Source organism: Onychomys torridus, chromosome 5 (genome assembly GCF_903995425.1).
Source record: "Onychomys torridus chromosome 5, mOncTor1.1, whole genome shotgun sequence".
In the NCBI taxonomy this organism is placed as follows: Eukaryota; Metazoa; Chordata; class Mammalia; order Rodentia; family Cricetidae; genus Onychomys; species Onychomys torridus.
Window position 1 is genome coordinate 103000468 of NC_050447.1, and position 25092 is coordinate 103025559.

The 25092-nt window shown below is 42.9% G+C and overlaps 1 protein-coding gene across 1 annotated transcript in view; it reads right to left on the reverse strand.

The window, feature by feature from the left end:
• Cdkal1 (CDK5 regulatory subunit associated protein 1 like 1) overlaps positions 1-25092 on the reverse strand; it is a 554248-nt gene that overhangs the window by 29809 nt on the left and 499347 nt on the right. Inside the window, 1 exon segment of the mRNA XM_036189139.1 lies at positions 932-1015. Coding sequence (XP_036045032.1) covers positions 932-1015 — 84 coding nt within the window.

The following is a 25092-nucleotide window of genomic DNA, read 5'->3' on the forward strand; positions in this document are numbered from 1 at the left end:
CACCTTGGAGCTGCTGCCCAATCTGACAGTACTTCATGTGGATAGGCAACAGTGAGGTCTCTTCACTGCTTTCTAACGGGAGTAATGCTTTCCCGTGCCCAGACCTATCTAAAGGACCCAAGTAGTACTTAAGAATCCCCAAATTCCAATTCCAGTCATGACCCAGAGAGAGAAAACAATCCACTTCTCATCTGGTGAGAAAGAAGAGCAGGATAGGAAACACCACCTGACGTTAAGGAAAATTAATACGACTCAGAACCACTGTGGCCATCGTACGCCACTCTGAAAGTCACTCTGACATGCTTCCCTCCCCACTGGGGACATGAAGCTCCAGGTGCTGACCCAAGTCAAGGGCTTCTACATATCCATGCGCAGGGGCTATGTTTATTTACTGGGTTGGTAGTTTGGGTTTAATTTAGTCTCTCTCTCTCTCTCTCTCTCTCTCTCTCTCTCTCTCTCTCTTAATTCTACTTTGCTAAAAAGGCTGGGGAGAGAAGAGAAAGGGCCTATTTGGACTCCACTCAGACAGATGAGACACTGTGGAGGCCTTATGAGGGTGAAGCAACTTCCCTTGGAGGGTTCTAGAGACCACCTGGGGGTGCCTTGGCCAGGCTTCCTCACTGCAAGTGAGACGGAACATCTCCAGTTCATGCCCATGTGCTTCCTGCATAGCCTCTCCCCACCTTCCTTCTGAAGAGACCCCATCTCCACTTGCTGTTAGCCGCTGGGTTCCCACTGCCCACACACGCAAGGCTGCCCTATCCTACCTAGACTTGTGTGGCTCAAAGGACACCCAATGACTGAAGAAAAAGCAGAGATCAACCCCCTGCTAGCCTGGTTCCCTTGACTCCATCCTTTCTTCTTGTCCCCTTTACTTAAACTTTCAGAACTGTCTCACTTTGGAGAGAGAGGTGAACACGGTGATCCTTACCTGCTCGTAGAATCGATTGTGTGCGACATAAAACTTGGAGTCGAAGGACTCTTCTGTTACAAGCACTTGCTGTCTTTCACCAATCTGGGGGAGAAGACAAGACAGGGGTCAAGAAGCAAGAATGCCAAAATACCTCTGGGAGTTCAAGGCCAGTCTGGTCTGCAGAGTGAGTTCCAGGACAGCCAGGGCTGTTACACAGAGAAACCCTATCTTGAAAAAAAAAAAAAAAGAATCTGAAAATAAGTATCAGCCCACATAGTGTCCTGGACCGTAGCTGCTTCTTGAATTTAAAGTAGGCTGCAGATGGTCAGTTGTTTAACAGACAACACTGTGCATAACTCATTCAAATCTCTTGAAAAGCATTAACTACGCAGGAATGTAAAATCACCATAGCACAAACTCATTTTTTACATGACTATGAAACAACTTGATCAGATTTCATTCTTCCACACAAGAAAGATAAAAAAAAAAAAGGCTCCTAAAATACACCAAGATCTAAATATCACTTTGTTTCTTGCAACAAACTTACATAACAAGCCAGAACAAGCTGCTTCTAATCCAAATGCAGGGAAATATTTTGGCAATATGGAAGAATAGTAATAAACATTAATTTGAGTTATAAGGGATATAACACTAAAGAAAATGCACCCAAAACTAGTCATTAGAGGCTGCAGAGATGGTTCAGTGATGAAGTGTGCACACAGCTCCTCCAGAAGATCAACATTTGAGTCCAGCACCCATACTGGATGGCTTACAGCTGCCTGTAACTCCAGCTCTTGGGCATCTGATTTGCTCTTCCGGCTCCAGGGGCACCTGGACTCACTCATGTGCACATACCCCTTACACACACACACACACACACACACACACACACACACACACACATTAATTTTAAAACCCACACATAATTTAAAAAACAAAATTAGTTGTTAGGCCTTTACACCTCAGTAGTCTACCTGTTCATACAATTTTGAAATTACGAATACCTTGCACAATTTTTTTACTCATTATATATGTTTTTCTCTGTTTGTAGGCAAGTGTCTCTTTGTTATAGCTACAACTCCATGTCATTGTTTTTTCTTTAAGAGAAAACATGAAATTATGAAATTTGCTGATCAATGAATGGAACTAGAAAACATTATTCTGACTGAAGTAACCAACAGCAGACCCAGAAAGACAAATGTCACATGTCCACTCATAGGCAGATCTTGGATTTGAGTGTCTAATCAGGAGAACCTGTAGGATCCAGAAAGCCAGAGGGTCACTGGTAGGGATTGGGGGAGAAGGGCCTTAAGGTAAGAGGATAGAAGACAGAAGATGTGAAGGGAAAGGGGTGGAGAGGTCAGGGGAGGCAGAGAGGGATGGGAGGGTAGGGCAAAGGAGGGAGAAGGATGATCAATACTAAAGATGGTTGGAAAGGCCATTGTATTTATAAGCTTCACACACACACACACACACACACACACACACACACACACACACACATTCATAATTCATAATTGGAGTTACCCTACACGGTGGATAATGTTCCTTCCTGTACTGGATAGGTTTTTGCCAACCTGGCACAAGCTGGAGTCACTTGAGAAGAAGGAACTTCAATTGAGAAACCACCAGACTAGTTTTTGGAAAAGCCTGTGGGGCATTTTCTTGATTAATGACTGATGTGGGTGGGCCTACCTTACTGTGGGTGGTGTCATTTCTGGGCAGGTGGTTCTGGGTGCGTAAGAAGCAGGTTGAGCAAACCATGGGGAGCAAGCCATAAGCAGTACTCCTTCATGGCCTCTGCATCAGTTCCTTCCTACAGGTTAAGGCCCTGACTTTCATGGATGATGGACTTATAGGTTGTACAATGAAATAAAGCCTTTCCTCCTCAAGTTGTTTGTGGCCATGGTGTTTCATCATAGCAATAGAAACCCTAAACAAGATACCCTTAAAGGCCATAGGTTGCCAAATAAAAACCCAGTGCCGGGTATGGGATACTTCCCCTTGAGAGATGTCCTGGAGGCTCCCTAAACAATACAAGTCATTGCCACTGTTCTTGGTTGCCCCACTCACTCGAACTTGACAGTAAGAGCTATTGCTAAAGACACCACTCACCTCAATCACAGGACATGGGGAAAACAAGTTGGTACTGAATGGGAAGCTTCTTCTCTGATGCCTAGTATTAGTAGGTGCTATATAGGCTGCCAGGAGAGAAAAGACATCAACAGTCTGGCTAAGCTGTGAAACCTGTGAACTAGAATGATAGGGGTAGCAAGATATGCCAGGGGACAACAGTGTTACAAACATTATAGAAGTAATCTCTCTCTCTCTCTCTCTCTCTCTCTCTCTCTCTCTCTGATTTAAGGCCCATTCTATGGGAGGGAACATTTTCCTGGTATTGTTAATCTGACCAAGAATCCATGGTTTGGGGAGCTCACAGGTCCTAGAGGTGAATCTACAACTACTATTATGCTGAATGGACACAGTATCAAACTACCCTCAAAATTAATATCTTTATACCCGTGATTACTGCAGCTCTTAGACCTCATCAGAGAATTTTCTTTGTACTGTGAGTGGTGGTTAGAGCAGAAACTCTCAGCTGGTTAGTGGACATAGAATTAGTGTCAGTGGGGTGCTCAGCCACAAATGAGACAGATATCCCCCCTCCCCCCACCAGACGCAGACTCATGGAACAGTACAGAAGAAGGGTTGGAAAGACTGTAAAAGCCAGAGGTGAGCGAGGATGGGAGCAAACCAGTGTTGCTGGACATGACAAGACCTCATGAACTCATAGCAACTGCAGTTGTTGGCATAAGACTGGCACAAGATCAGGCCGTCAGAATTCTAGCACAGAGTGGGGAAGGGCTCACAACCCCATCTCTGTGGAGCTACTGAGAGTTGATTCCTTACAATGAAGGGAGAGTTCATTTTCTTTAAGAGTGTAGTCTCTGGTAGGTTGACCATGCTACAGTGGATGGCCTCAAACCCAGGAGTATATGGGCAGAATAAACTGGACTCTGGGTAATTAAGAGAGGACACAAAGCTGGGAGAGGTTGGGGAGGAGGGGTGGATCTCTGAGGAGTTAGGGAAAGAAATATGGGATGAGTATGATAAAATAAACTATATAAAGGTCTCAAAGAAGTAATAAAAATACATTTTAAGAAGCAACCAACCAATGGGTCTGTTGTGTCTGTGTTTCCAAATTATGCAGCCATTTTTTAATGACCATAAGTTAAAAAACAAAATTCAACCTTGTCAAAAATGTCTGCTCCATCAAGTGAGCTGTAAAACTGCCTGGAACTGCTTTTGCTGTTGCTACTTGGTACAAACACCCCATACTGGCGGGATGACCCCCTCCCCGCCAAGGCCCTATTCCCAGTTGTGGGGACTTGTCACTGTGTTCAGGCAGTTATCATTTAGGAACCATAAACACAGCTGCACTGAATCAACCACCTAACAATTAAAAACAGAGTAAACCCCTCACTCCCTCTTACATTGCCAATACCTAAGTACACCCTAACGTGCCATCTAGCTTACCACCCTATTCAAAATGCAGTTTCCTTAGCCAAAGGCTACAAGGTCTCTGATGATTCTTTTCTTTTTCTTTTCTTTTCTTTTTTTTTTTTTTACAAGACTGATCTCACCCCCTGAAAAGAAATGCACACTCCTATAATACATCTCTTTAAAAACAATCCAAACAGACCCCAAGGAAAGTTCCTCCAATTTCTACAATGAGCTTCCATTTCCAGAGTTCCATTTATCAAGACAGACTGGTAAATAGTAGGTTCCATGGGTGTTTATTCTTCTGGAGAAAGCTGGGATATTTGCACACAGCTCACAGTATGAGTTGCTTACGACTTAGGATAAGTACCTGTCGATGGTTCTTAAGGTAATCTGCAATTAAACTTCATCTAGCTAGCGTTAACACTGTGAAAATGTCGAAGATGTGTGCTATTTGCTGTTTCTCTATGCTTGTTTTTTGTGGCCAGTTGTTCCATTTCATGTACAGATAAAAATGCTGACAGTAAAAACAAACACACAAACAAAAACCAACCAAACAACGACAGGAAACTCTGTATGTTTATGGAGGCAGGTGGGATTGTGATCAATCAGAGAATCATTTATAGATGAGCCTTTAACTGTCATTTGCCAAAGGGGCTCAGAACTGTAGTACATGGAGATGAACAGTAAGTAGCAAACACCTTTCTCAGCACGGACATGGGTCCCTACTGCAGCTCTTACGATTCCCAGAGGATACCGAGCAAAAGAGAAGAAAGCTGAGCACTGATGGGAACGGCTGCAGTGCACCCCATCCCTAAGAGCCGCAGTAAGAACTAATTCGGCTCCCCTTTGTGATTTTTATGCATGAAGACTTGGACTATCCATTAATCACAACCATGAAGAGAACTGACTCCTTCAAGTCATCCTAGAAGCCGCAGAGATTGAGGAAGAGCATTTCCAAGAAGCACTTGGCTTTGGGAACAATAAAGACTTTCCAGATTTGCCATATATATGTAAGCTTCATGTCTTTTATATTTTTTAATTAATCTTTCAATGCAGGGCATGGAATTTAGGGGCTAGTACAGGTCTGGAAAGTACTCTGCCACTGAGTTGTACCCTAGCCATCAAACCTCATTTTAGAGGAACCATTTGTTTATTATGTTTTCTAAATGTGATCCCTCCCCAAGTCTTTAATTCCATTAAAGACTTATCTATCAAGATTTACAATGACCAGCATGATATGCCTTATCATGAGTGCTTCTGCTAGCAGAGTGAGGAGCTCTGTCCCTGAGATAAAAACAGGGCATCTGGCAGGATGGGTCAAGCCACAGGCCTCCTTAGGCACATCAGACCACACCTCCTAGCTACTGTACAAGCAGCAGGGCTGATGAGAAGGGACCAGAGCTCATCTTACACAATGATAGAGCATGCACTGGGCCTTAGCTAGCACCAGGCCACAAGTCCACTCATCTGACATTATGCTAAGATTTGGCCTTCTACAGCTTCCTCTTTTCAGTGACAGAACTCTGCCAAAGGGCTAGAGCCACCCCCAGGAATGCAAAGTCATGTTACTCTGTAAAATGATTAAACAAAATCCTGCATAGCCTATAAGGGGGCTGGACACCATGCTTCTCAAACATCCTCCACGGCAGCACAGTAGCAAGTCAGCAGAGAAGAGTTGAGATGCCCCTGGCCAATCTGAAGGATGTTCTAAGGGTGACTTCAGAACAACCTTGACATTCCAGGACAGGAAGAAAGGCATGGTAGGACACAGAAGGAGCACGTGATCTAGCAGCACCCAAGGGAGATGGAAAAAAACCAAATAAACTCCATAACACCTAGCCCAAAGCACACGGGGCGCTACATGTGTGGGTAGGAGAGCAGAGCAGGGCACAGGGTGCCTGTCAGCAGATGGGTGTCAAGATGAAAGAGACCCGTCTATGCTTTGACCTTCACTTCTTCACGGGAAGCTGTTGGAAGAGAGAGGGCTGAGAGGAGGAATGCAATGCTCAAAAGAGCCTAGCACTTGGTCCCCAAGCCTGCCATCAGTGGCTTACGACTGCTTACAACTCCAGCTCTTGTGACTCTGATGCCCCTTCTGGACTGGTCAGAACCTGCACACACACACACACACACACACACACACACACACACACACACACACACACTTTGACATCCAAGTTTTATGTCATCTTTTACTGCAGATCTGCAGTCAGGGACTGACGTGGACACAGGCTTCATGGGAATCTGACAAAGGAAATCGTGTAATCAGCCTGTTTCTTTTCTTCCAGTTAGCAAGTATGTACAGAGAGCACCTGAAAATAACAGCTTTTCTCTTCCTGCACTGAAACCACTAACTTGATCTTTAATGGCCACCAAAGAACACTCACAAGTCCCTCAAAGGGCTACTCATGACCTAAAGCCTGTCAGAAATTTAATAAACCTCTTTAAAAAAAACCAACCAACCAAACAAGCAAAAACCTCAGAAGTTGGGTGGTAGCCACACACGCCTTTAATCCCAGCACTTGGGAGGCAGAGACGGGTGGATCTCTGTGAGTTTGAGGCCAGTCTGATCTACAGAGCAAGTTCCAGAAGAGCCAGGACTGTTATACAGAGAAAGCCTGTCTTGAAAAACCAAAAAATAAAAACCAAACCAAACCCTCAGAAAGATGCCTCTTGTCTTTCTTGTTTTGTTAGTATGTAATTTACACTCAGTTAAATGTTTTTATTTAATGTGTGACCCTTGGAGCTGAAGAGTTTCGCTTAGCAGTATAAGGCCGCATTTGGGTGTTTCTATGGCAAACTCAGTTTCCCTTTACAAACCTTCCATCTTCAGCACATGTGCCAGGAAAACACCTTGATACTAACTGGGAAGCAAGGGCTAATGTGGCTCACTTTCTTGTTTCTTAATTCAGCTCTTTGGACTTTTCCAGAGTGGCTCCTGGTCTTGGTATCCGCTGAGTATACTCTGCAATTTATTCATCAAATGTCAGCGGAGAAAGCGATTTTCCCCAGGATGGACAAAACTTCATTTACCCCATCTTAAACTAACTTTAAAAGGTCATTCTGAGAAAGATGAACTGTAAAAAGTCCTGCAAAGCTATCTGTTTAATAGACTGGATGATAGAATGAAGTGAGGACTAGTGTGCAGAAATTCTCACAAGATCTCCAGTGCAGGCGGGGCCTCCAAGAGCTCTGGAAACAGTCCTTACCCTGGACAGTCGTGGTCCAAGGCTTGGAGAGACCAGGTAAGGGAATGAACCTCAGTACTTTTATCTCCCCCTGCCTACCCCTCCCTTCTCTTTTCTCTCCATCTTGCAACTAAGACAGAAAATAGAAAATAGGAAATAAATCCAGTATTCCCCTAGACAGAAAAACAACAACAACAACAACAAACCCCAAAACAACGACGACACGACAAAACAAACCACCCAATGAGGCAGGATGAGGTGCACAGCAGCAGTGGCCTAGAGAAAGAAGAGAGCCGGCTCTCCGTGCCTCCTGATTACTACACAACTGGAAACGTGGCTTCCCAGACCCCATGCTGCAGTACCTGACTTCTCTTGAGTACAGAAACACAGTAGAGGGCAAACAGAAAGCGATGCCTTTCAAATTCAGTCCTGTGCAGCTTTCAGCCTGTTACATCACCAGAGGTGTGTCACCAGTGCCACAGCTTGAGATTTCCCAAGGGCTGAAGTTGAGAGGGAGGGTCTGTTCTAACAGCACGGCTGGGAACACGGGTAAACACAGGGCACGCTAGGAAAGCAGTGGTTTTGCACAGATTCTGGCTGCTGACTGCATGCGTCATCAGAACGACTCCATTTCCCCCATTCTTCTCAACAACGCCATTCAGTACTGTGGAAGAACAACTGCAGGAAGAAAGGGGGGCACATTCAAGATGAAGCTGGGGTGTTTGGGTGAACATCTTTGATTTTGGTAAGAGACGGAACTGTCTAAATCCTCTTTATATTAGAAAAAGCAAAGCGGGGGGAGGGCCTCTACACTCATTTGAGGTCTTCCTGCACACTGCATATGAAGTGTTTCCTTTACTATTTTTCCCCTTTTTACCTTTCTGTTATGTATCAGGCTTTCTTTTGGACCACCACCCAGTTCCCAAATCATGACATGAAGACTTATGATTAGTTATGAAAGCTCGGCCTTATCTGATGTTTGTCCCACCAGCTCTTTTTTTTTTTTTTTTTTTTAAAGTTTTTTTAAGACAGGGTTTCTCTGTATAGCTTTGTGCCTTTTCTGGAACTCACTCTGTAGCACAGGCTGGCCTTGAACTCACAGAGATCCACCTGGCTCTGCCTCCCAGTGCTAGGATTAAAGGCGTCCTACCACCGCCCGGCTCCCACAAGCTCTATAACTTAGTTTAACCTGTTTCTCTTCATCTCTGGTGTTGCCTTGAGACTTTTACCTTCCTTTCATTGTGTATGTCCTATTTCTATGTCTGCTTCTCATATCTAGCTGGCTGGATAGCTCCCTTCCCTCTTCTCTGTTCTTGAGCCTAGATTCCTTTTCCTACTTATTCTCTCTGCCTGCCAATCCTATCTCTCTACTGCCTAGCTATTTGCTATTCAGCTTTTTATTAGACCAGTCAAGTGCCTTAGGCAGGGAAGGTGAAACAGCAACCCATCTTTACATAGTTAAACAGATGCAGCAGAAACGAATGTAACACACCTTTTCATAGTAAAGTAATATTCCATGACACTGTTGTCTTTAGAAAACCCGAGAAGTGGATTTGGAAAATAATGTCAATGTAATTTCTATTTTCAATTCTGGGTTATAACAAGTTTTAGTATTTCAATGTGACTGTTAAATAGAACAAAAAAAAGTCACAAAACGCCACAAAGGTCAGAGTTTATTTGGAAAATTTGTAAACATTCACACACAGACACAGACACAGACACACACACACACACACACACACACACAATGTGAGAGTAACATACATCTATTACTTGAAAAGCTGTAAGGTAGTAAAGAAGTGATCTCCTGAAAGAGTCTAATGATTACTTTTTCTATGTTGGGCTTGGAGACAGACTCCTGAAATTCCAGCACTTGTGTGGCTGAGGCAGAAGGCTTATCACAGGTTTGAGGACATATGGCTATATACTGAGTTCCAGGCCTGCCTAGGCCATGGTGTAGAACCCTGTCTCAAAAACAAAACAAAATTACATTTTCTATCCACACTTGTTTCCAAAAAGGACTGGAGATTAAACTGTATGTGCTTAGGATCATTTATATCATAGTCCTAATCAACTTGAATTTTATCTCTGTTTGCTCTACAAAATATTATGACATGCTACTTCTGTGGCTAAGATTTTTTTAAAATTGTAGATAATAAAATACAATTTTTCTATCTGACTGACTTCTGAATGCACAACTCTGGGAAATGTCAAATGTCTTTCATTAGCTCCAGTCAAATTAAGTTTAGCCCTCCACCCCCCACCCCCCACCCCCCAGCTGCCTGGAACATGTTAAACACAAGGCTGTGACCTTAAACTGTGGAATAATATTTCTAGTGTCTGTGCAGAAGCCTGCCCTCACATACACCTTTAGACTAATTACTGTAGTGTGCTGTTGCCAGTGAACCGCTGTAATTACACTTGGAGAAAAGCATGGTCTTGTTCTCTGCTAATGAAAATGATAACCTTTCCATTTTGACTCACAATAGGCAGAGCATTCGACGATGGATCTCCAGGTACCACTCTGTTTCCTGACTGTTTATCCACACTTCTGTGTGCTCGCCTGGCAGGCTCTGGAATTAAAGAACCAGGCATATGTATACTAAAGAGAGTCAACAGTGATAATAGCAATAGCATTAAATTTTAATAACATTCTTATTGCACAGTGCCATTCTATAATGGAAGAGGCATGCAACACAGGAATGTATGGTAGAAAACAAGCAATAAGCTTCAGCCCATCAGAACCCATGAAGCTAGCTTGCAGTTACTTGGGCTACTCAAGGGCTCATAAGAGATGATGACATTTATTTTTAAAGGAACTTGTGTCTAATTGTGAAAAAATGATAAAAAATATTTTTGTTTTTTAAAAAGACATTATTCTCTGTGTGGAAAAATACTGTTTAGCTATGCTTATTAGCAGGGCTAATTTTATTCAAGAGGGAAAAGAAGATTCCTTTGAAGCACAATGTCTGTGCTTTTAAAGTCATCTATGTTTGCATACAGATTAAATGCTATAAGGATCTCACTGGCTTTATAATTTCTTTCTTTTACTCAGAAAAAAACCTAAATATGAAGAAAGTCTGAAAAACAGGTCCTTCCAAAGTCCCTTCTCTCAAAAGGACACAGGACACAGAACCTCCCCTCCAGACAGTTCAGGTGACAAAGGCACTGTGCCAGCAGCCCCTCCCTTTCCCTGCAGTGGCCGGCTCATTTTCTTCTAGCCATGTGACCACCCCAGCCACAAATGCAAATGCTGGTAGTGTCTTCAGAGCTAGGCCAAACCTCACCGTTCATTCCAGAACTGTTTTCACCTACCAACAGAGAGCCAAAGGCAGTGGTGCCTAGTGTCTTGGCAGGTGACCACCCAAGACTGCTCCAAAGGAAGCCTACACCTCGCCTGCCTAGACATGGCATCTGAAGATCTTTAGAGACTTAAGTAATTGCTTGGCATTTCAGAATATTTCAGGATACTACCTCTAGTGCTTTAGTGGAAGTGTGTGTGTGTGTGTGTGTGTGTGTGTGTGTGTGTTTAATTGTGGCACTGATGGACAGCATGAGATCTATGTTGTCCAATAAACTCACACAAATCTTTTCTCCTTATCACATACAAGTAGGTCAACTCTATTTTTCCAAGCACAAAGTAAGCTCTACCATGTCCAGGCAGTATGGAAAAGTGCTCAGAATTCATAACTGAGTTCTTTAGCTAGAGATTGGCAGTAAAATCTACCCATAGTATCTTATTAATGGAACTATATTACTTCACATGAGATATATAGATAAGGTTCCCTATCCCTTTTAAGATTTATTTTTCTTTTGTATTTTAATAATGTGTATGTGTGTGGGGGGAGGTATCAGGGTAAGGGATATGTGTATGTCTGTGTGGGTGCCTGTGGAGACTAAAGGCATAAGATTCCCCGGAAACTGGTGTTACAGATGCTTCTGCACTATCTGACATGGGTGCTGGGAACTGAACCTGGGTCCTCTGGAAGGGCAGGAAGTGCTTTTAACCACTGAGCCATCTCTCCAGACCCCTGTCCCCCAAAGCTCAATCCTAAAAACTTCATTCTTGACCCATCTTCACCCTACTGATCTTTCCCACTGGTCCCTTTTGCTCATTACTTGGTAAGTCTGGGCCAAATTTCTTTAATAAGTATTTCATAAAGGTACAGAAATACACAACATGCTTTGACTAATTTATTTACCAAGTATACATAAGAAAGATGAAAAAGGAGTAAGAACTATGAAGTGACTGAAGAAATTATTTTTTTCACAAAACATTTTGGCCATAAATATTATCCTGAGATATCTCTAACTATGCACATTTTAATGAATTCAATATTTGTGTATGTGCCTGTGGGAATATGTGCTATGGTGCATGTAGGAACTTGTGGGAGTTGTTTCTCTCCTTCTATCATGTGGAGCCTTGTGCAGCATCAAACTCAGGTCATCGGGCTTCACCTACTGAACTATCTTGCCAGCTGTAAAATGACAATTTTTAGAAGTGGAGATACAGTGGTTCCCTCTTGCTTGTTTTTATTTCCCCCAGTTTCAGTGACACTTAGTCAACCTCAGTCTGAAAAATCTTACTTGAAATTACACACTGATCTGAGTAGATTGTGCTGTCTGGTAACCTCCTGGTGTGTCCCATCAGGACATAATCATCCATTGTTCCCAGGATCTTCACAGTATGTACTATCTGTCCATTAGTACACATAGCACAATGAGATATTTTGAGAGTGATTGAGACCACTCATATATAATACTTATAATATCATATATTATAATTTAATTACCAGTTATTTTAATTATTAACCCCTTATTGTGCCTTATTTATAAATTAAATTTGATTATAGCAGTGATATAAAAATATAACTTTCCCTTCAAAGGGGATAAAGACAAACTTATTGTAGAACCAACATGAGTGACCCTGGCTAGGAACACAGGCTCAGGGTACTCTAAATTCCATGGTCCAACTTAGTAGTCCTTTGATAAAGTCTTACAGTAATAGGATGAAGAACATCATAAATCAAGGTACTCTTCAAATTCACTGGTAGGCGTATCAGGTAGGCAGTTTAAAGCAAAGTAGGAGATCTCACTTATAGGCTTTAGATGCTACCTGAGGACATGCTCAGATATTTGATTGTGGAAAGCATGGATTCTGTTTCTGTATTTCAAAGGATTTACTTAATGAACACAAAGATGCTAGGCCACATACAGAGGAGAGTAATAAATGGCTGGTAAGAGCGCTAAAGTCACCTGAGACAAGTAGGCTCTAGACTTGGGACATTCCAAACCTTCTGTCACCACTGAAGTTCTCGTCCATTTCTCATCCTTAAAGGAGTTGAGTGGAAGGAGTCATTCTCTCCAGGAACTTCTGTATAATAGGAAAGTGTGCCTAGGAAAACTTTACAATATATTTAGAATTTGGTACAACCTGGGTTTTAAGGGTCCACTGATTGATCTGACTGTATCTCCAGCAGATACAGGGTTTACTAAATGAGCAATGTGGCCATTAAGTTAAAAAGAAACACAAAGATTTTCAGGACCTCTGGCTTATTAGTTACATCTGAGATGTAACTAATGGTATTTATTACTTACGTAAATACCGTATATTGGCTAGAGGCTCTATGAAACAGTAAGAAGACAATGGATGCTCCCAACAGAAGAATGAATTGTTGAAAGATAATTCAAAACACACAAAAATCAAAGTAATCCAAGTCATGTGAAAATACTTCTACCTTGTTCTCAGCTCAAGGAATAAACACCAGATAAATATCCATTTCTCCAAAAGTGGTTACAATGAGTGAGGAGAGCTGAGAATGAATTCTCAGATTGATTTATTGCCATGTGCACTCATAAGGCACAGATGTGCAATGGCTCCTAAATAGGCCATCTTCTTTGAAGACACTTGTGGAAGTTTTGTTTCATTGATAACACAATAAACTGAGAAAAACAAAGTAAACAAAAGAAAGAAAAAAGGGCAAATATGATTTTGAGAGAGATGGAGTTTATGGAATCTGGTGATCTGTAGTCACTATCTGCCAACCTGCTGCCATGCCTCACTCATTTCAAAGAGGTGACCACTGAGAGCCATCAGACACATGGTCAGTAGTGCAGGGCCCAGGGGAATTCATAGGATTCAGGTGTTTAGAGGGAAGGAGGTGTGGGTGTGGTTGGTACACTGGACATTTTCCAACTGTAGTGTAGGAAGTTGCTTTTCAAATAACTAAATAGAGAAGTGACTGGCTACAGTGGAGTTTTCAAAATTCAGATTCAGAGTGGCCTAGGTGGAAGGGAAGACTAAGTTAATCACTTAGCCCAGACCCAGAAGAGAAAATCAAGGCCCTTTAGAGGCCCTTTAGAGAATGTGACTTGGTTAAGGTCATACGGCTCATAATAGTTAATCCATTAAATTAAACATAGGTTTTTCTTCTGACAGGTATTCTAGTCACATGGTAAAGTGATCCATTACTCTAAACAGCCTCTGTTCAATACAATGGACTCTACAAAAAGCACAGGCAACAAATCCAAACCAAAATGTGCTGTGAGACATTGTAAGCAAAGCACACACCAGTTCAAAACCAGAACCAAAACCTCAGCCTGAGCCAGGGCGCTGCTCTGTTCGCAGAGTGCTTGCCTCCCATGCACTAAGGCCAGGGTTTGATGCCCAGCACTATCAAAAGGGTGTGTTGTACATACTTGGGACATGGAGGCAGGAGAATCAAAAGTCTGACGTCATACTTGGCTACAGAAGGAGACAGATGCTAGCATGGGATACCTGAGTCCTTGTTTTAAAAAAATAATCTAGCATGAATAAAATTATGTCAAATTTTGCACTGGTTTTTAGATTGCCTTTTTGTTAAAACATCACTTTTGGTATACTGACTTAAATCATATATGGATTAATTCTAAGTTCACCAGTTTTTTTTTTTTGTTTTGTTTTGTTTTGTTTTGTTTTTTCCACTTTTAAAATGTGGGATTGGGGATCCTCCTCCAGGGTCTAGCTGGACAAGTGTAGTTATCACCCTCATCAAGGAAACTTCTCTTTGCAATACATGGAGACCATTATAGAAAACCACAATCAATCAAAATGCAGAGTTGTGGAGCCCAAACCCAAGGGATACATCTACAACACAGCTCCTGCACCTGAGGCTCAGGGGTCATTGCAGAAGACAGGGCAGGAAGACTGTAAGAGCCAGAATAGGGAGTTTGCTGTGAGACTGTCTTTCCTAGAAGTGTCCGAAGCTACATCCATGAAGTCTCATCAACAGGACTGCCCAAACATGAGCTGCACAGGGATGGGTTATCCAAAACTGAATGGTCAACCCTGAAACTATATTCACACAAGTAACACTGAGTAGACTGAGCAAGTTATATTTATGAATTTAGGAATACATACACATACACCACCAACAGTTAAAGAAAAAGAGGACATGTATTTGAATGTGGGAGGGGGTACTTGGGAGGTTTCAGAGGGATGAATGGAAAGGGGGAATGATGTAATTATATTATAATCTCAAAAAATATTTTAAAGCTGTGAGTACTGGGGACTAGCCAAGATGCTCAAAGGACAAAGGATAAAGGCCCTTGTTACCAACCCTGACAACCTGAGTTTGAGCCCTAGGTTCTCTGACATCCACATATGGCTCTCTCTCTCTCTCACACACACACAGAGTATTTTTTTAAATGTAACTACCAGGTAATTTAAAAGAAAATATGTGGTTCACACTGTGTTTTTCCTGTACATGGCTGCTCTAGAATACCATGCTGCTATTGGAGAATTTCACAGGTCACACCAACCCCTGAACTATTTAGAAAAGGACCATGCTGGTCATTCTTCAAAAGACGTTGTTTTTAAAATTCACTGCAAATACTCTTAATTGTGGCAATCATGTAAATACAATGCTTCAGTCTTTAGAAAAGAAGGCAGGCATATCTGTAAGTTGTAAAGGCAAGCAGGCTAAATTGTTGGTTTGGGCCATTAAATTATTCTTGCTTTTATCCCCGCCCCCCCCACACCCCCTGAGGAATTACAGCTTCCCTAAAATCTTAGGGTGTAATCAACTTGGGACTTAAACAGAGGTTTTAGGGAAATCTTGGCACCCAAGGAGAGATGAACCAAACTGTCATCTCCTATTCTTTATGACTGAAAGAGCAGCCATGGAAATAACAATTGGGGGGTGGGCAATAGGATGTGAAAGGCAGAGAGTGGTCATTTTCAAATTAAATTTTTTAAAGTAAAAAAAATAAATGCCTGAAATACATACTGCCATTGTTAGAATAAATCTTTTATCATCCACCTTTCTACCAAAGACGTCTGCACACATAAGAGTGATAAATAACAAGCGTGGTGCCACGCAGCCCACTATCTGCCCACCGTTTGCCAGTCAGGACTGCGGCTGAGGAAGCAGAAAGGATTAAGCAGAAATCAAAGACTGCCAAGCTCTAATGGTGTCTAATTAGCATAACAAAAGACACAGCCACAATCTTTCAGCAGTGGGCCATACATCTCATTAAAGAAGACTGAATAGCAATTATTCTCTCCAGCTATCCTTCCTTTTCCTTGCTTCTAGGCTTAGCTCTGGGAGACACTGAGACCTGAGCTGGAGAGCCTCTGCTTTGTTGGCTAGGCACCCGGGATGCAGGGGGAATCCCACTCGCAGGACCAGACACCTGCATCTCTGTCTTCTCTGATGAGGAAATGGAACTTCTTCCATCACAAGCAATCTATCTCATAGGAACATAATACTGAGAAATATTCACATAGACCTAACAAGACAGACCCCAGACTAAATCTTAACCCCCTTAAAATGTCTGTATTGAAAGACAACTCCATCTATGTGTTTCTCTTCACCTGCTCTAGGCATTTCCTTTTAATGCTACTTCTCTGTCTGTGACATAATGAAGCTAAACTGAAATTCTACCAAATTCTATTGCAACCTGTAATTAGCCGGGTGCACATGTGCATGCACACATCATGCAATTTAAATGAGAGTAGCTTGGTTTAGACCTAGTCTCCCTGCTTCCTTTGGATGACAGACAAGTGTAAAAATATATGAAATTCAACACAAGGAGCCTGAGCTTGTGGTCAAGGGATTTTTTTTTGTTGGGGGGGGCATACATTTAAACCAAGAATAAAAGATCTCACCTAAACAAATAAGTAAACAAACCTATTCTTCTACAGTGACTACTAAGAAAAACAAAAGCCTCAAAGAATCCTAATATTAGCCTATTCTGGGGTAAGAATTGAGTTGGGGAAGGAATACAAAGGACACAGTCATTTAGTCTGAGCGCTCCTCAGTCCTGAGCAGACGTTTTGATCAGTGATGCCCTTTTCAAAAGGGAGTTTGGTGCGATAGTCCTTCTTTGATTCCCCACCCCCCATTATGGCTTCAGCTGCCAAACACAAGACAGCACTGTGGACTGGAGCCAAAACTAGCCAGGTCTGTGGCCCCTCTAGGAAAGCTGTTTATCATAGATGCAGACAGGAACCCCTGCTGCAGCTCCCAGAACCACACAAGGAAATCCAGCAAAGTGGCTGGACTGGCTGGGAAAACCCACCAGGCCTATGCAGTAAGTCTGGGTTTTCCAAATTCCTATAAGACTACTGTATGGCAGGCACCAGGAGACCTTGGGACCCTTGAAGCCAGACTGAAAGCTGGGCCAGACATTTTAATGCAATAATGTTCTGTGCAGGATAGTATACAGTTTAAACAACCTTAGGAGAGCACTTAAGTCCTAAAAGGCCTTTCTGTATGCAGTAAAGGACTTAGAATTTAAGAGTTCTCTTATAACACTAGTCTATGACCTAAAAGCTGTCCCTGATTTATGGCCCTAATCAGTACTGGCCTCATCCATGCTCCCTGTCATGTACCCTATGCTCAAGCAAATCAGGAAATGTGAAAGTTCCTGCCACCCTAAAGGTTACTACTGAAGTCAGACCTTTCTATTTCCTAGGGATTGGTCTGACACTCCTCAGGGAGACTGTTTGGGGGTTGCATACAAATGCTGCTTTCTGAAGAGGTTCCCTGGCCTCTACCCACCATGCCTCTCAAGGTGGCCAGCCCCCCCCCCCCCATCTCATTCGGACCCTTAATGAAGTTCCTCTGCAGGCTTTGAAGGGAAACCTTGGTCCCTTTAAGGCCCTGCCTTGTTTAGATCTCCATCTGTCATACTGTTTCTATCCAGTGTTCTTCTTCCCACCTGGAGGCTAACCACAGCCTTGAGGCCATCTAGAAACTCTCCCTGAAGGGAGTGAATGACAGGTGACAGCCTCCACTGCAGACCTGGCACGCTGCTGTGTTTTACTTCTTAGGTGACAAGCTGGCCTTCACCTTTCACCTTAGGTGCAGAACAGGATTTTTTTCTTATTTTTTATTTTTATTTTTGAGACGCTTTCTCTGTGTAGTTGTGGTGCCTGTCCGGGATCTTGCTCTGTAGCCCAGGCTGGCCTCGAACTCAGAGATTCACCTGGCTCTACCTCCCAAGTGCTGGGATTAAAGGCGTGTGCCACCACCGCCCAGCCTCTATTTCTTTCTTTCTTTCTCTCTTTCTTTCTTCCTTTCTGTCTTTCTTTTTTATTAACTTTTTAAAAATTTATTCTTTGTGTCTTTCACATCATGCATCTTGATCCTATTCATTTCTCATCCCTTTGTATCTGCCCTCAATAAAATATAACAGAAAAAAAGAAGAAACATATCTTGTCATGGAAGCTGTAGTGTGACACACTGAGTCATGTAGTAACCCCTTTTGTCTACATATCTTTACTTGCAAGTGTTCACTGCAAAGAGTCTGGTTAGGGGCCTCTGTTTTCTACTACAACATGGAGGCTGGGCCCTCACTAGAGCTCCTCTTCCTTATCCGGCTATTGCCCTATATTGTGGAGATCCTGGAGCTTTGGGTCTGCAGGAGCTGTCTGTCCCTTCACATGCTCCAGCAGATCACAGATGGGGTGGATGTTGAGGTGGGCCAACACATAACCCTGGTACTGGACCTGGGTCATTGCAGGGTTGGTCAGCTTGCCAGCTCTCCCTTGTCCTCACTAGCAGCAATGAGCAAGGGGCGAGCCCAGTTCTCCGGCTTTCAGGTCCTCAGGATGGATCCCCCACACTGACACCTTCTGGGTCAGCTCTATTGTGTTGCACAGGCATGGTAGGGGCCACTCTCCAAGTGCAGCAGCAGATGAGAGGTGGGGCCAGCTCTTCCACCTGCCTCAGGCATTGATGGGGGAGCATTTATCTCCTGCTCATGCTGCCACATGACAGGTGAGTAATGGGGACAGCTTTCCCTGCTCACAGTATCAGGGCTGGCTTACCCACACCTCTGCCAATGGAGTTGGCTCTATTGTGCTGCCCACAAGAGGTGCAGGGCCTGCTCTCCTGAGTAGTGCAGGAAGTTTTTGATTCTTTCACTGACTCTGAGTCCTGTTTCAGAAATCAACATTATTATACAGACATATTCTTTACATGTTGATTAAAAGTTTTGATTCAAATACGTAATAACATAGGAGCTGTAGCTTGTTCTTAAAGTCCACTCCCAAGGTATTCATGCGTTGATGGGGAGGGAGTGACAGAAGGACCTACGGGGCTACAGAGGGAAAGCCTTCATTGTGGAATCTGTCCAGGAGCCAGAGACTAACTGCAAGTGTCACAACTGAAATTGTCTGCAGGGACTCTGCACATATTCCTAAGGATGTCTCAAAGGACGATGTTAGACACAATTTCTGCTTCCTTGCAGCCTGATGTTTGTAGCCCTCTCTTATTCCAGGCAACATGTAGCAACAGAGTTGGAGAGGCAACAGAGTTGGTCCCAAATGTTGCCTGGGAACCCCTCTTGGGGTTCTCAGTCTCATTAATAAAATAATTTAAGGATAGCTTTAGAAGAAAGCTCAAGGACAATTTTATCAGAATTTCAAAGAAAAACTTCCAGGTACACAAGCTGTTAAGTATTGGCAGCTGCCTAGAGGAGAAAGATGTCAAGAAGGAAGAGAGAAAGCTGTGACCTTTGTAGCAGCCAGATGGTGAACAAGCAGCACAGTGGAGAGAGCAGGGCTTCAGAGAAAGAATAAAAAAGATCAAAAGGACTAGAGAAAGCTTACTTAGGCTCTAGCCAGCACTAAAAGGAGGGAAGAAAGGAAGGAAGGGAGGGACGGGGAGAGGGAGGGAGAAAGAACCCAGAAAAGAAGGAAAAAAAAAGTTTTGTCATTCTGAGTAAAGGCACAGAAAGGTGGACAGACCTAACAGAATTCACCATGTCTCTGTAGTGACGGCACAAAGAACAAGGATTCTGAGGAATAGTAACTAATCTTAATAAAGGGATGGTTATTCCTCCCTCTCCATGGCATGGCTTAAGGTGATTCAGCCTTTCTGAGACAGTCTCTTCGCCAGGTGATGGACTGGCCCAACTTGATTAACTCGAACAGGAGGAGAAGATGGTATGTCTCCTCCCAAACTTAGACTCTATTCTTTTGACCTGAAGGAAAAAGCTCTCCCTTAACTGGACCCATTGCTACTATAATACAAAGACAATCAGTGAGTGAACAGAAGTAATTTTTATTTTCTAAAATATATTATTAGAATAACTATGTGCCATGAGTCTTGAGTTGTTTTCACATGAATAGGCTGACATGTGATAGAGGAACAAGACTATTATAAAGGAGCTGATAACATTCAGTTGCCTCTAGGTAGCATCATAGCTATAGACTTTATGGAAGTGAAATAGAGAACTTCAGTAAAACAGAACCTCAAAAAGATCATGTAATTATTTAACAAAATTCTAACTTTTCACAAACCTTTCATTTACTATGCAAAGGCAGCTCTGTGAGCAGAAACATTTATAGCTGTATTCTCTGTCCATTTGTCTGTCAGTCTGTCTCTTATTTTGATACAAGGTCTCACATAACTCAGGTTGGCCTTAACCTTGCTGTGTAGCTGAGGAAGGCTGTGAACTTCTGATCTTCCTGTCTTAACTTCCCAAGTGATGGGATTACAGGTACTCAACACACTACCATGCCAGTTATACCATATTTATGGTATGTATGTTGTTGCTAAATATCTTTAGGAAAGGAATCATGAGATTGTTCTAAGTAGATAACTGCCTAGGGGCTCTTTCCATTTCCTGCTTCAGAATGGGAGGAAGTTTAAGAAAGCAACACGGGAGGGGGAATGTGTGATTAGGCTCAGTGGGGAAAATAAGGACCTGAGTTTAGATCCCAGCACCCATACAAAAAGTAAGGAGGCACACACTTGAAAATCAAGTGCTAGGGTTAGCAGAGTTTGCTGGCCAGCCAGCTCAGCCAATCAGGTTCAGTCAGACACCCTGACTCAAAAAATAAGATGGAGAGCAAATGAGGAGGACCCGGGCCTCCACAAGTGCACACATAGGTGTGTGCACCTGAATACACAGGTGCAAAACATACTCACACATAAAATAGCATAAGGGACTGGGGATGTAGCTAAGTTGGTAAAGTATTTAACTAGTATGCACAGAAATCTGGGTTGATCCCCAGTCCCACAAACAACTGGTTGGGGCACATGCTTACAATTCTAGCACTCAGTGGGCAGTGACAGGAGGACCAGCAATTCAAGGCCATCCTAAACTACAAAGCAAATTTGAGGCCAGTCTGGACAACTTGAGATCCTGGCTTTTTTTGTGAATTTATTTCTTTGTTTATTTTTAACATGGTATAGCTATGTGGCCCTAGATTACTTCTCAGCATGCTAACAAAGTGGAGGGTTCCAGGTAGGAAGAGGTTGTGTGTGAGGGTACAAGTCAGCATCCCTGGTAGGCACACTATGTGCTACTGAGGAACTAGCCATGAAAGCCGAGAGAATGCCCCAGGGTGAAGCTATCACTCAGAAAGACTGCCAAAAAGTAAGAGCAAATGTATTTAATGGGGAGAAGAAAAAGGAGTATTTTCAATACTGATAAATCTATAATTCATTTTAGAGGACTTACTGAAGAACTGTGCTGGGTAAGAAAAATAAAATCTCACAAGCAGCTTCCTGTCGTTTCTAAAACACAATCCAGTGCCTGCCTGAAAGAGTTAAGGCTGTGTGTGCAATATAAATATTTATTATTCTTCTTTCAAAAGGATAAGAAAAATTTCCTCTGCATGCATGAATTTCAGATGTCCAAGCAAACATGCAGATATGGCCAGGGCCTGTCATCTTAATGAGGATATGGTAATGATAATGATTTTTTTCTCTCAGCCTGCTTATATGTGATCAAAACCTAGAGATTTTGATTTTATTCTAAGCCATGCACAGGCCCAGGAATGGCTAATACTCTTAGAAGCATATGGACGGGGTGACAGGAATACCAGCAAGGGCTTAAAGTGGGCCCAGGGTGAAAGATTCATTAAAAGTGATAAATAGGAGAGGCCTTGTCTAATGCTAGTCATTGCATATTCAATATAGCATGTCAGTGATGATGCATTTTAACTGTCTTTATTTTTAAGAGTGCTGCCAGGTTTTAATCACAGATTAAACAGTTATTTGCAAATGAGTGCTTCTTTATTAACAAACCAAAATCATAATAATAAACAGTTCTCTCTTCCTAAACAGCACATTTGGCAGCATGAAGTTTAAGAGCAGTGCACACAATGGTCCCATGTTAGGAAAAATAGCCGATATAATGTATGCACGCCTCACCATCTCACACTGATGTGTGTGTGCGGGGAACTGGTTCTTTCCTTTCACCACATGGGTCTTTTGCTAGAAGAAACTCAGGCTGTCAGGCTTGGCAGCAATCACCTTTACCGTCTGAGCCATCTCGCTGGCCCTACCTTGAACATTTTTGAGAGAAATAAGTGACCAAGAGAAAAGTGTACAACTAGATTTCTTCTTTTTCTCTTTGTCCAGTGTTTGAATCAATGCCTCCATTACCAGTGTTCCTGAACGATGGAACTAGCTTTTAGCGGGTATTATGGTTCTATGTCTGAAGGCATACTCTCCAACAATATTCGGAAAAAGTTGCTAACTTAACTCTACTCATTAGTAGTGTATTTTTCCCAGAGGGTTTACTTCTGTAATTTACAGTAAGGCCCTTGGAAAAAAAGCCCGTCTTTTGGTTAGCGCCTATAGTAGAGAGAAGCTACAATAACAATTTTATTCACGAAGCTCTTTATTTTTCAGGTTCACACCCCCTTTGCTCTTTGCAACTCAGAAACAGCGACTCTAAACATCTCTGCTGAAGGCTGCCGTGTGAGAGACCCTGCCCAGGTACCCACGTCACTGCAGGCAGCCTTTGCAGCCAACACTGCAGTCTCTTTTTTTGCTACTTATACACGAATCTAGACCAACACAACAAACCAGAGCAAAGAAAGACACCATATCAATCACCAATGACACACATTCTATCAATACAGGAAAGCCTAAATGATGGGGGTGAAAGGAGCAAGCTCAGTATCATTCCCCAATTAGCAGAGAAAAATGGAAAAATAACTAAATAGCTTATTAAAGAGCTACATACAGTTCTGTAGTTTGGATTAGTTTACAGTATCAAGTAGAGAATTGCAAATGTCAAAGTGGAACTAGGAATACTGTTTCAGTGAGATCTCTTTCTCATTCTGTGCTGTTATCATGGAGTATCTGAGACTGGCAACTTCATTTTAAAAAGTTTTCCTTACAGTGCTGGACACTGGAGAGTCTACAATCCCAGTGAGGCAGCTGAGCAGGGCCTTCCCTACATACACTATTGCAGAAAGTGGAAAGGTGAAGAAACACCTGTGTGGATGTCAAACACCACTCACAGGCTATGTGATAGAACACTGGTGTTTGGGAGGCTGAGGAAACATGAGGATATGGGGAACAGGTGGAGGAAGTGGGGCTCAGCTGGAGGAGGTGGGTTCTGGGCAGCATGCTATAGTGCTTTAGGGTCTCACTCCATTTCTAACAGATTCTCCCCAATGGTCCACCAAGATGCAAGCAAGCAGCCTCATGTTCCTGCTGCATGTTCCCCTGCCACAATGCACTTTTAGTCTGCATACTCTCCATCCAGGCCTAAGAGAAAAGATGACAGAGACACTGGCAAACAAGTGTTCTCCACCCCTCAGGCTGTGCCCACCTGTGCTGGTTTGAATGGGAATGGTCCTGTAGATCATCACTATTAGGAGGCATGGCCTTGTTGGAGTAGGTGTGGCCCTGTTGGAGGAAATTCATCACTGTGGGGGACATGTCCAATTGTGATACAGACTCCTCCTGCCTGGGATCAAGATGTAGAACTCTCAGCTCCATCTACAGCACCATGTCAGCCTGCACACTGTTGTTTCCCGCCATGATGATAATGGACCAAACCTCTGAACTGTAAACACCCCAACTACATCTTTTCCCTTATAAAAGTTGCCATGTCATGGTGTCTCTTCACAGCAATAGAAACCCTAACTAAGACACCACCATCCTGAGAAACATGCCAGTTAAATCATGTTGTCTTGCTCAGGCATCAAGACCTAGGGCAGGTTGTAGCCATTCTGAGCACTGCTTACTTGGGAAGATACCCTGGTATTGCAGAGTCAACATGCAACCTGCACCAGGGTGGGGCTACATGCAAGCCCTGCTGGGCTGGGCTAGAATTCTCAGAGTCTCACATCAAATGTATGCAGAGCCAGTTCCATTAGTGTGTGTGTGTGTGTGTGTGTGTGTGTGTGTGTGTGTGTGTGTGTGTGTGTGAGAGAGAGAGAGAGAGAGAGAGAGAGAGAGAGAGAGAGAGAGAGAGAGAGAGAGAGATATTGATTCACTATGTAGCTTTGGCTGGCCTAGGACTCACTATGTAGACCAGACTGGCCTTGAACTCACAGAGGCCTCTGCCTCTCAAGTGATGGGATTAAAAGCATGTAGCACATATTTTAAAAGACTAGCAGCTGCTAGACAAAGGCAGAATGTTGGTTAATGACATTTAATTTTAGCCAAAGGCTGACTGGTCACAGCTGTTGGGATAATGATGTCACTGTTGTAACTGGTATCTTTTCAGTTTTTAAAAACAAAACAAACAAACCCCTCAAACTCTGGTTTTAATACTATTAATGTGTATAAAAATATTCTTTTCATATATGTCATATGTGTATGTAGAAAAAACTCCAGGACCAGGGGCTGGAGAGATGCTCACTGGTTAAGAGCATTGGCTGTTCTTTGAGGGGCTGAGTCTCATTCCAGTACCTATGGGATAGCTCATGACTCTCTTTAATTCTAGCCCCAGGGAATCTGATGCCCTCTTCTGGGCTTTGAGCACACACACACACATATGTGCATGCATGTGCACACATAGAGACATGTATGTAGCACGAATTGTTAGAAGGTCTTATTAATAAAAACAAACCTGGAGCTGGTTATTGGGATGAATGCTGGAAGATCAGAGAAGCAGAACAAGCCACAGCCACCTCACCTTGCCAATTCCTCAGCTGATCCTGTTTCCTCAGACTGGAAGCTTCTGAATCCTCATCCAGAATGGATTTCAGCTGAACTGCTGCTTCAAAAGCCTAAAAGCTTAACT